This window comes from Octopus bimaculoides, chromosome 9 (genome assembly GCF_001194135.2).
Source record: "Octopus bimaculoides isolate UCB-OBI-ISO-001 chromosome 9, ASM119413v2, whole genome shotgun sequence".
Classification (NCBI taxonomy): domain Eukaryota; kingdom Metazoa; phylum Mollusca; class Cephalopoda; order Octopoda; family Octopodidae; genus Octopus; species Octopus bimaculoides.
Window position 1 is genome coordinate 16447428 of NC_068989.1, and position 12288 is coordinate 16459715.

Here is a 12288-nt window from a genome sequence, read left to right on the forward strand (position 1 = left end):
CTGCTTCCTCCATCTGTGGTGATGACAGGCATTGTTCTCCCAGTCAGTGTCCTGCATATCACAGGCCTTTAATGAGGACTTGATACAGTCCTTAAATCGCAGCCTTGGTTTCTGCCGGAGTCTCCTTCCATTTACAAGTTCTCCATATAGCATCTGCTTAGGAATCCCACTATCCTTCATTCTAATAAGGTGTCCAGTCCAACGTAACTGGTGCTTGTGCACCATCGCCTCAATACACAAGATATCAGCTGTCCTCAAGACCTGTGTATCTGGAATTTTTGAGGTCCAGCTAACATTGAGAATGTGCCTGAGGCATCTCTGATGAAAGCGTTCAAGGACCCTTACCTGACGTTTGTACAGAGTCCATGTCTCACATACATACATATATACATACATACATACATATATACATACATACATACATACATACATATGCGCGCGTACACACACACACGCACGCGCACGCACACACACACACACACACACACACACACACACACACACACACACACTTTCCTTCGTTTTCTCTTTCAGAAGGACGTATACTCGAAACGTCACTATAAGAAACACTTGTGGACGGTTGCATATCCGACTGGTAGGTTTCTAGTTAACTCGAGCCTTGTGAGTAAAATTAGATAGAAAATGTGTGAAAATCAGATGGACTGCAATCTTAATTGAAATGACCAGTTTTGTCACTCACTGTCACATCAATTATGCCCCAGCTTTCATGTTATACGTACATGTGTCTGTGACGTAGCCAGCCACTTGCACAATAATTGAGCGAGTAGTTAACTGAGTTGAACGAACAACTGGAGGAGTATTCATTGTCGAAACGAACAGAGGAGTTGTTTTTTCTTTTTCTTTTCTTCATTCGTCGGTTCTTATACAACTATATTTATTTCCTGACATAAAAAGATGAAAAGATACTATCCCAGGGCTTGTTTTCATTGACCTCATTTTAGTAACATCATTTCATATTATATAAAAAAAAAATTTCAGTAATTTATAAGAATTATAAAAATATAGTTTAATGATACTGTCAATATCTTTCCTACAATTCTCGGTTGTTAATAACAAAATTATTAATTTAGCATTGTTTAATACAATTAAGATGTTTATTTTTATACATCTACGTTATACAATATACTTTACGAATTCAAGTCCCGCTGCGATCAATTTTATTTTTTTCATCCTTCTAACATTGTCGAAACGATTTTATATCCTCGCCACAATATCATTTTTATGTTTTGGAGAGAAATTTTCTTTTCTTTTTTACTTTTTTAATTTATAAATTAATTCTTCTTCTTTTAGTTAACTATTGATTAATTTTCTAATTTATGTACAATTTTTTTCTTCCCTTGGATTTCTTTTCCGTTTGAAAAACACATTCCACTTTCTTGAGAAAACCGGCGGGAAATTCTGATTAACGAAGAAAACAAAACTCTAAGAAGCAGACGTAGGCGAGCTTTCTGTACAAGTTTTTAGAAGTCAATAAGTTTGGTGAACGACTCAAACTAATATATTTATTGGCTGTCAACGATGAGTAAAAACAAAGACGGTAATATAACACTTCTATTTCCTTTTAACCCAAAACAAATTAAAACCTGTTTGTTTTAGTATTTCTTTTAAAAAAGAAGCGGCACATCGAATAACGTAGTCCTAAATATACAAAAAGTCGGGGAAGTCACGGCTAGACTACCTTTAATCATAGGTCCTTCTTAATCAGAACTAATTTAGGGCTATAATACAACTCGTCTTTAGGTTCTTCCGTCATGTAGGTGTGTAATATATTCGTGCATTAAGCAATAACATTAGTTTATTTACTATGAAGTCTGTTATTCCATTACAGGCGTACACCCCGTGTTTAGTGTTAGGGTTTTTGTTACGCAGAAAACGGGTGGTGTACGTATTCTTTACCTCCGCCCCGTTACATACATGTTATATAATTCTGACAGTCACTAGAATTTGTAGATAGTAGTCAAAGTTGTTCAGTTTCAAGTCGGCCCTAATCCAAAAGCCTTCCACTCGTTACAATCTCATCATTTTATTTTATTTACATATTCTATCAGCTATTTTCCCATGTATCCTGAATACAATGTTATTCTTTTTTTATATTTATGGGACTATATTTTACTACGTGTTTATTTGGGGAAATTTGTTTACTATTTCTAGCATTTCGAGCGACTGCGTTGCGGCTTCTTCGTTATTAGTATTGTTTAACTTCAGCCCCGATCTGATCGACGGAATTACATCCGTAACCATTCCATCTTTTTGGGGGTTAATATCTAGTTCAACACCCGGCCGCGAATTTTTCCCCACGAGAGTTCCAGACCCCATTTATGAACTCCTTTGCATACAGCCACTCTTGGTATTTTATATAGAGAACTACATTATCCTATTTGTCTTTCATTTACCAAGGTAATTGAGTGTGGTTTAAAGGAGATTTGGCTGTTACTATTAGCAGGTCATGCAACCACATAGGGTTTCATTCACTTATATGTTCTGTACTGCAAGACGAAGTTACTAATTTACATATCGTACACGCCTTCAATTAATGTTTAAGATAGTAATTTATGCATTAAGGAAAGTCAGTTACATCGCCATTGATAAGAGGTATCCAACAATAGTTTATCAGCATTGTGGGTAACAGAAGTAAGTGAAATAGAATTCATAACATTGATGCATTTCTTAAGGTTTATACATTGAGTGAAAACAGATAGAACTGTCAAAAACTGCACCCCTAGGTGGCAAATCACACACACAAAATTGAGAAACACAACTCGAAACTGTCACTCGACCTGCTAGAAATAGTAGCCAAATTCCTGAAATTGCATCCTGCCTCTAAGGAGTGGCTGTGTGGTAAGTAGCTTGCTTACCAACCACATGGTTCCGGGTTCATTCCCACTGCATGGCACCTTGGGCAAGTGTCTTCTACTATAGCCTCGGGCCGACCAAAGCCTTGTGAGGGGATTTAGTAGATGGAAACTGAAAGAAGCCCGTCGTATATATGTATATATATGTATGTGTGTGTATATGTTTGTGTCTGTGTTTCTCCCCCCAACATCGCTTGACAACCGATGCTGGTGTGTTTATGTCCCCGTAATTTAGCGGTTCGGCAAAAGAGACCGATAGAATAAGTACTAGGCTTACAAAGAATAAGTCCTGGGGTCGATTTGCTCGACTAAAGGCGGTGCTCCAGCATGGCTGCAGTCAAATGACTGAAACAAGCAAAAGAGTAAAGAGTAAAAGAAAATCGATTCGTAACAATGATTTTCTTAATAATTTAATATGTTATTCAATGTTATTTGGCACCATACAAATATTTTCTGTGTTTCAGTACAAAAAGCAGTGTTGGAGTATCTTAATCAACAAAATCGCCCTTATAGTGCAATTGATATATTCAACAACCTTCATAAAGAATTTGGCAAAACAGTAAGTTCTTTCATAACACTGTAAAACATAATTTTTATTTGTTTTCTTGTCTTTGGTCAGTAAGTGTTATTTCCTATTTGCTTCTCTCTAGAAATCAAGGGAAATGACAACTATTCCCGTCAAATTTTGGGACCTGGACATTGTTTTCAAACTGACATATTTTCCATTACACTACAGACAGATTCAGTGTTAAGTTGCTGAAGCAGAAACATCATTATAACAAATATTCTGTTCAAAACACAGATTTACTTGTCAATTACTTGACCATAACCACTGGAGCATGTCCCTTAGTGGCTGATAATATGTGTATCTCTGATCATGAACAAGAGTGAGCGTGGCCGTTGCCAGTACCACTTGACTGGCCTTTGTGCCGGTGGCACGTAAAAGCACCCACTACACTCTCGGAGTGGTTGGCGTTAGGAAGGGCATCCAGCAGTAGTGGTGCTGCCAAATTCCCGTTAAAAATATATAGTTTTCTAAGTGACAATTAGTTATTGATCTATAAATTAGAAAATTACTATTTATAGATCAGTGACTAGTTGTCACTTTGAAAACTATAAATTTCGAACGGGAATTTGGCAGTGCCACCTCTAGCCGAACAATTATTCTGTGCTGATGAAGGGAAATAACCTGGAAATCGTAATACACAGATATTGTTTTGAGCTGAGTGGGGGTGCTTGATTCCCTTGTTTGGAAATATAAGGACACAGATCGTGTCGTATAGCCAGCTAAATTGCAGCAACATTTGTCCTAAACCAGAACTGCCATGTAATGTTGGCAAACAATCTTTACTCCAAAGTACTGTTGCTGAATATTTCTTGTTGTGAGATTTACAAATAGTAATTTTCTAAGTTTATGGTCAGTAAAATTATAAACAGTAATATGCCCTCTGCTACAAATATTAGTTTTTTCTACATTTAGTGGAATTGTCAACTGTATCATAACTGGACACATAAAAATTACAAAGGCTGATCATGACTTGACAACAAAATTTCTTAAATTACACCCTACCATCTTAGAAAAGGATGGACACATTGGACAGTGTAATCGGAAATGTGCTGTGCGTGAGAAGACCCGGCAAGCCAAGTAAGATCGTTGCCAGTGCCCCTGGACTGGCTCTTGTGCGGGTGGCACATGAGATGCACCATTTTGAGCGTGGCCGTTGCCAGTACCACCTGACTGGCTCCTGTAGGATTTTCGAGCGAGATCGTTGCCAGTGCCCCTGGACTGGCTTGTGCGGGTGGCACATAAAAGACACCATTTCAAGCGTGGCCGTTTTCGTGCGGGTGACACGTAAAAGCACCCACTACACTCTCTGAGTGGTTGGCGTTAGGAAGGGCATCCAGCTGTAGAAACTCTGCCAAATTAGATTGGAGCCTGGTGTAGCCATCCGGTTTCACCAGTCCTCAGTCAAATCGTCCAACCCATGCTAGCATGGAAAGCGGACGTTAAACGACGATGATGATGATGATCTACTCATGCCTCTAACTTTTTTTTTGGTGGGGTGTTGGAGTGTTTTGCCTTCCATTTTATTCTTTCTCACCTTAAAAGTTTTTTATCTCCACCTTTTTTCATATGTTTTTTTAGGCTGTTACAAAATCCCTCGACGAATTGGCTGAATCTGGCAAAATTAAAAAGAAAACCTATGGCAAACAATGTGTATATGTTGCCAACCAGGTAGTTTTTAACTTGACATTTATATTACTGCTATTTACATATGGCATTTCTGTTATTACTCCTGTTTTATATCTTAATCTAATTACATTATTTTATAACATGAACTTCACTCCTTATGCTGTCATTACATTTGTGTTTTTGAAAGACAAATGCAATGGCAAATGTAATAAATTTATTTAAACTTATTCACCAGTTCCATACACTGACAACAGAGTTTAAATGTCACTATGTATCTCTAATCCAACCAAAGTCACAGTGACTGCTTAACTATGTGGATATATTAACCTATACTTTGAGTTATACATAATCACTTCTTAACTGTGTGAGAGTGGTGCATTAGCCTCTACTTACAACCACACCACAGTCGTAAATGTCATTGTCTGTGTTTATTGCAAGGTTACAATGACTCATTAATTAGATAAATCTATTACCTGATTCTCTCTCACGCACCAGAGTTAAAAACATCTTTATGTACCTTATGCTTGAGATATTTGTCTCTACTTTCCATCATTGCACATCAGCATGGCTTTTACTTCCAGTAGGACAGACTTTCACTGCTCTGCCATTTCTTCTAGCTATCCTTATTTACAAACAGTTATATGTTGTTTCGTTCCTTGTTATCCCCCCACCACTAATCAAGCAAATCTGTGATCAAAGATGTTCCAACTCTGACCATTCTGTGTGTTTCCCCTCTCTCTCTCTCTCTCTCATATATATATGTATGAATCAAACTGTTTTGATCCATATATTAACTCAATAAATGTTGAGTGCTCTCCTTTCATTTGTCCACTCACCTATATATATATATGTGGTGAGAGAGAGAGAGGTAGTTGGCTGATTGATTAGTTGGTTGTAGTGATACTGATTATGAATATAAATAATAAGGCTGGTGGAAAATACCTCAAGGGACCGCTCTGCATACCAAATACTTATTTGGTAGACTCTCACAGTTGTTATACAGCTAGTTGGAAAACTTAAATCTGAAGACATTAGTTGGCAAATAGGCAAAAAAAAACAGAAGTAAGCCAAGGGAGATAATTATTAAACTTGGCTGATACAAATTTTTTAGATGATATTGATTTACTGGTCTGTTAGATTCAGACTGTTCTGGAACAAAACCACAACAGAAGCAGAATAAAAAATACTGAGTACCTTACTGTTATTTTTACAGGATAATTTTCCAACTGTAAGTGATGCTGAAATGAAAACTCTGGAAACGGATATTCAGAAGCTGACTTCCAAGTTACAGAACTTACAAAATGAAGTCAATTTATTAGAAAAGGGTGAGTAAAGTAAAAGAACAAAAAAAGGGAATTATATTATTAGAGTGTTGTTATATAATAATCATCATCATCATCGTTTAACGTCTGCTTTCCATGCTAGCATGGGTTGGATGATTTGAATAAGGACTGGTGAACCAGATGGCTACACCTGGCTCCAATCTGATTTGGCAGAGTTTCTACAGCTGGATGCCCTTCCTAACGCCAACCACTCTGAGAGTGTAGTGGGTGCTTTTACGTGCTACCGGCACGAAGGCCAGTCAGGTGGTACTGGCAACAGCCACGCTCTAAACTTATTGTATACAGTGCCCAAGTGCACTTACAACTCATCAAAAAAAATAGCCAAAAGTACATGGACAATACATACAATAATTCACAGGAAGTGGACAATGAGTTGGTAAAAAAATAAGTGGTGGTAGGATGAGCATCAGGTGTACTGCTGACGAATTTCAGGAAGCATGGGAGTTTTAAAGGATGTAGCGTCCTGACAGCTAACAACTGATGCAAGTAGTTTAACCCATGCTTCAGCAATTCTGAGTTTTAAAAAATGTTCCCAACAGTCATGGGTGCCCTATTGTTCTTTGATTTTCTAAGCATGTCCATAAGTGTTAGATTTATGAAATTCAAAAAGGTGCCCATGGTTGTTTGAAAGATTGTGAGTGTCTCTCCCAAGTCAGTTGCCAAATGTCAGAGCTTTTTGATGTGTCCATACCCAGGAAGCAAGATGTTCAGAGTATGGAAGATGCCTGACAGTGGGTATTCGTCTGGTTGCACGTTTCTGAACAGTTTTTTTCATGAGATTAATATGCTGAGCAAGGTAGGGGTTACTGTTGATGTGGTAACTGGCTGCACCACTTCTGCGATTTTGTCCTTGGCCAGCTGTGTTAGGCCAAAAGTGTTACAGCCATGGTGATACAACTTTTATTTAAGAATAATGTATCTGGGACTACAAAATCCAGTGTCTTCTTTTAAGATATTAAGGTGTTATTTTTAGGGAAATTTGGCTGCTATTTCCAGCAGATTGCGCAATCATATGAAAGCTCCCGTCTTCACTTTTCAACAGTGTTGTCTTTATTTAGCCCCTGATCATTTTCAATCAAGCAAACCTATAATCAAAGGTATTCCAGCCATAATAAATTACTATGTCATGGACTATGTGGAGGTGCAATGGCCCAGTGGTTAGGGCAGCGGACTCGCGGTTATAGGATCACGATTTCGATTCCCAGACCGGGCGTTGTGAGCATTTATTGAGCGAAAACACCTAAAAGCTCCACGAGGCTCCGGCAGGGGATGGTGGCGAACCCTGCTGTACTCTTTCACCACAACTTTCTCTCACTCTTACTTCCTGTTTCTGTTGTGCCTGTAATTCAAAAGGGTCAGCCTTGTCACACTGTGTCACGCTGAATCTCCCCGAGAACTACGTTAAGGGTACACGTGTCTGTGGAGTGCTCAGCCACTTGCACGTTAATTTCCCGAGCAGGTTGTTCCGTTGATCGGATCAACTGGAACCCTCGACGTCGTAAGCGACGGAGTGCCAACATGGATTACATTGTCTAGTGTGTCCTTCTTTTTCATAACGCAGAAGGGTGTAATTTGCGAGAGATTTGGCTGTTGTTTCAAGCAGATTGAGTGATTACATAGAGGCTCTTTTGCTGACTATTCCACTGTTGTTGTTGTCATTTAACCCCAGGTCATCCCTGGTCAAGCAGACTTATGATCAACAGTATTCCAACTGTTACAACTTATGTCTATGTGTTATGTGTCATTCAGTCTATCATACAGTTGCATGATGGTTAATCATGTATGTGTGTGTATGATGGTTAATTCTGATGACTTCTTTTCCTATTTATAAAACCTGCTGTAAATTGTTTTGCAACAATGAATATTTTTTAAGCCAGTCTTATCTACGGCATGCATTCGGTGTTCTGTTTTCATTAGGCTATGGCCTGAATTACACATTACTGTAATAGGACTGGTACTTATTACCAACCATAATGAACTACTGTATCAAGGGACTACATTATCTAATATTATGTCCTTCCTTTACATAACACAGTTGGGTATAATTTGAGAGAGATTTGGTTACTATTTTGAGCATCTTAAACAACTAAATGAAATCTATCTCATTAGCTTTCTAAAAAGATAAAGATGAATGCGTCTTAATCATCATCATCATCATCGTTTAACGTCTGCTTTCCATGCTGGCATGGGTTGGACGATTTGACTGAGGACTGGTGAAACCGGATGGCAACACCAGGCTCCAATCTGATCTGGCAGAGTTTCTACAGCTGGATGCCCTTCCTAACGCCAACCACTCCAAGAGTGTAGTGGGTGCTTTTACGTGCCACCGGCACGAAGGCCAGTCAGGCGGTACTGGCAATGGCACAAGAGCCAGTCCAGGGGCACTGGCAACGATCTCGCTCGAAAGTCCTTAGACATGCCACAGGCACAAGTGCCAGAAAGGCGTCGCTGGGCACAGGTGCCATCATGATTTCGATTTAATGCCAGTGGTAATTTATAAAACTGTTGTTATTGTAAACATTTTTATTTTAATTTGCAGAACAGAAACAAATTAGCAGTTCATTGCCCACTGAAGAAGCTCAGAAACAACTTGAAACTTACACCAAAGATGTAAGTAATACTTATTACTTTTAAAGTACCACTTGTGCCATGTTAAAAAATAAAAAGCACCCATGCCACGTAAGGAACAATTGTACTGGTATCATTTAAAGGAACCCCTACTGGTGTCACGTAAAAAGAATCCATGCCGGCCCCACGTATAAAGCGCCTGTGTTAGTGCCATGTATAAAGCACTTGTGCTAGTACCACATATAAAGCACCCATGCTAATGCCTTGTATACTGGTGCTGTTACCACATAAAAAGCACCCAGTACACTATGAAATGGTTGGCATTAGGAAAGACATCCAGCTGTAGAAGGCATTCAAAAACAGAGCCTGGTGTCACTCTCCAACTGGCTAGCGCCCTGTCAAACTGTCCAACCCATGCCAGTATGGAAAACAGATGTTAAATGATGATATTGATGTTATTAAGACACATTGGCTGGGTTGTTTGAGCTTCAAATACAATGTCTTACTGTATTTGTTCTGAATCTCTACACTCTGAGTTCAAAACCTGTCAAGGTTAACTTTGCCTTTCATCCTTTTGAGGGTCAATAATAAAGTAACCAATGCAGGGCTATAGAATGTTGGACTGGATGCTTTGCAATATTTGTTCAGAGTTCAAATCCTATGGTGGTCTACTTATGCATTAGACTTAATCCATCACCCAGTTTAATACCACTACTTGGCACTTCGAGTGCCTTTAGTAGAATCTACTCTGTTGCAAGCTTTCAAGCCAGGTTTCCAATTTGAGGACACCTTCCTTTCTTATCCCCTTCCACAAGTCTCAGAGAAGTAATGTTTGGTGAAAATACTGAATTAAATATCAGGCTCTACTACAAAGTGAGGTCCCTTTACATTCTCAGCTTAGGTTCTACTGTTGTCATCTTTTCATCATCATCATCATCATCGTTTAACGTCCGCTTTCCATGCTAGCATGGGTTGGACGATTTGACTGAGGACTGGTGAAACCGGATGGCAACACCAGGCTCCAATCTAATTTGGCAGAGTTTCTACAGCTGGATGCCCTTCCTAACGCCAACCACTCAGAAGGTTGTCCTCTTCCCCTTCAAGATTTTCTTGATCATTTTGCTTTTTTCGTAATATATAAATGACTCTATAGCAGTGTTTCTCAACCATTTTACCCTTGCGTAACCCTTAAAATAAATTACATGTCTCAAGGAACCCCTGCACACAAAAAATTATATACTATATCTTTCTCGTATTTTTTTCATTGTTGTTCACATGGTAGTATCATATATATATATATATATATATCATCATCATCATCATTTAACGTCTGCTTTCCATGCTAGCATGGGTTGGACGATTTGACTGAGGACTGGCAAGCCAGAAGGCTGCACCAGGCTCCAATCTGATCTTGCAGAGTTTCTACAACTGGATGCCCTTCCTAACGTCAACCACTCCGAGAGTGTAGTGGGTGCTTTTACGTGCCACCGGCACAAGGGCCAATCACACAGTACTAGCAATGGCCACGCTCAAAAAGGTGTTTTTTACTTGCCACCTACACAGGAGCCAGTCCAGTGGCACTGGCAACAACCTCGCTCAAATGATTTTCTAACATGCCACCAGCACAAGTGCTAGAAGGCAACGCTGGTAACGATTACGCTCAAACGGTGCTATTTACAGGCCACTAGCACGGAAGCCAGACAGCTGCTCTGGCAATGAACGGGCTCAAGCAGCTGTCTGGCTTCCATATATATATATATATATATATATATGGTTGTTATATTTTTTTGATAACATAATAAGTTAGATAGGATGATGTCTTTATATTACCATAACCAATAATATGTTGTGCAAGTATAGTAATATTACGATCATGAAATTAGCATTGCTTATCTCAGTCTTTCTCACGGAACCCTAGGGTTCTGGGAAACCCCGGTAAAGAAACACTGCTGTATAGTCTATTACCAGCAAGGTAAGCAACTACTTAAAAGAGCTCTTCATTTGCCCAGGTTCCAAGTTATGTCTTGTAAAAGTACAAGTGTTTCATTGTATGTTTTTGACAATGTTGTCTTGTGCGCAGCTTGAAACAATTTGGAGTGTAGTGTTTTGTGTAGCTTGTAACTAAAATAACCATTCTCATTGTCTTTTCCTTTTGTTACAGAATGAAAGGCTGTCTGAGAAACTAGCTAAATTAAAAGCTGGGAACGCAACTGTTATCACAAAAGAAGAAAAAGATAAGGTATCTTTTTTCATTATCATTTTGTCGTCTTCACCCTTCATATCTTCTGGGTTTATAAATAAATAAATACTAGATGTAGGCATAGCAGTGTGGTTAATAAGTTTGTTTTCTTACTACATGGTATTCATTTCAATCTCGCTGGGTGGCACCTAGGGCAAGTGCCTTCTACTAGAGACCTGGGCCAACCAAAGTTTTGTGAGTGAATATGGTAGACAGACAGACAGAAGCTTGTCATGTATATGTGTGTGTATGTTTGTTTCTTATTTCTTTATTGCCCACAAGGGGCTAAACATAGAGGGGACAAACGAGGACAGACAAATGGATTAAGACGATTACATCAACCCCAGTGCGTAACTGGTACTTAATTTATCGACCCCGAAAGGACGAAAGGCAAAGTCGACTTCGGCAGAATTTGAACGCAGAACATAACGGCAGATGAAATACCACTAGGCATTTCGCCCGCATGCTAACGTTTCCGCCAGCTCGCCGCCTTTGTGTGTGTATGTTTGTTTCTCTTTGTCTCAACATTGTGTAGTTTGTAAATGAGTATCTGTCACACAAGCAGTGTCATTCATTTCCAATATCCTCTGGGAACATGGCTGGCCATGAAGAAATATTACCTTGCTGGAAACAGGTGAGGGTTGGCATTGAAAATTTGCTTCAGGAAGCTCTTGTTAACCCATGCAAACATAGAAAAGTGAATGTTAAAAATGATGATGATGGTATTCCAGGGTAGCAGCAGCCTGTCAAGATTGATAGCTGGCTGAAGAATGCTTAAGTAAGCATGATATAAATAATTACAAGGTAGTGGTGAGATAAATTTAAAACTTAAACTCCAACAACTTCATCCAGAGCAGGTAGCTCTGAAGTAAGAATTTAGCTGTAAAAACAATCTTCATCAAGCAGGTATGGAAGCAGAAAAGACCTATAAACAGCAATAGGCATAATGAGTATTCACAAATAAATAATGTACCTCATTTATCTATATATGCAACTTTCTAGTTCCATTCAAACCATGCCAGCATGGAAATTGGATGTTAAATGATGAAGATGACAAATATATATATATCA

At 38.9% G+C, this 12288-nt stretch overlaps 1 protein-coding gene across 1 annotated transcript in view; it reads left to right on the forward strand.

Annotated features, from left to right (window-relative positions):
* The first annotated feature begins 580 nt into the window (after window positions 1-580).
* The window catches only part of LOC106869649 (homologous-pairing protein 2 homolog), a 17555-nt gene continuing 5847 nt past the window's right edge, over window positions 581-12288 (forward strand). The window contains exons 1-6 of the mRNA XM_014915468.2: window positions 581-1558; window positions 3338-3432; window positions 5020-5109; window positions 6281-6392; window positions 8950-9020; window positions 11140-11217. Coding sequence (XP_014770954.1) covers window positions 1540-1558; window positions 3338-3432; window positions 5020-5109; window positions 6281-6392; window positions 8950-9020; window positions 11140-11217 — 465 coding nt within the window. The 5' untranslated portion in view covers window positions 581-1539. The remainder of the gene's footprint in view (window positions 1559-3337; window positions 3433-5019; window positions 5110-6280; window positions 6393-8949; window positions 9021-11139; window positions 11218-12288) is intronic.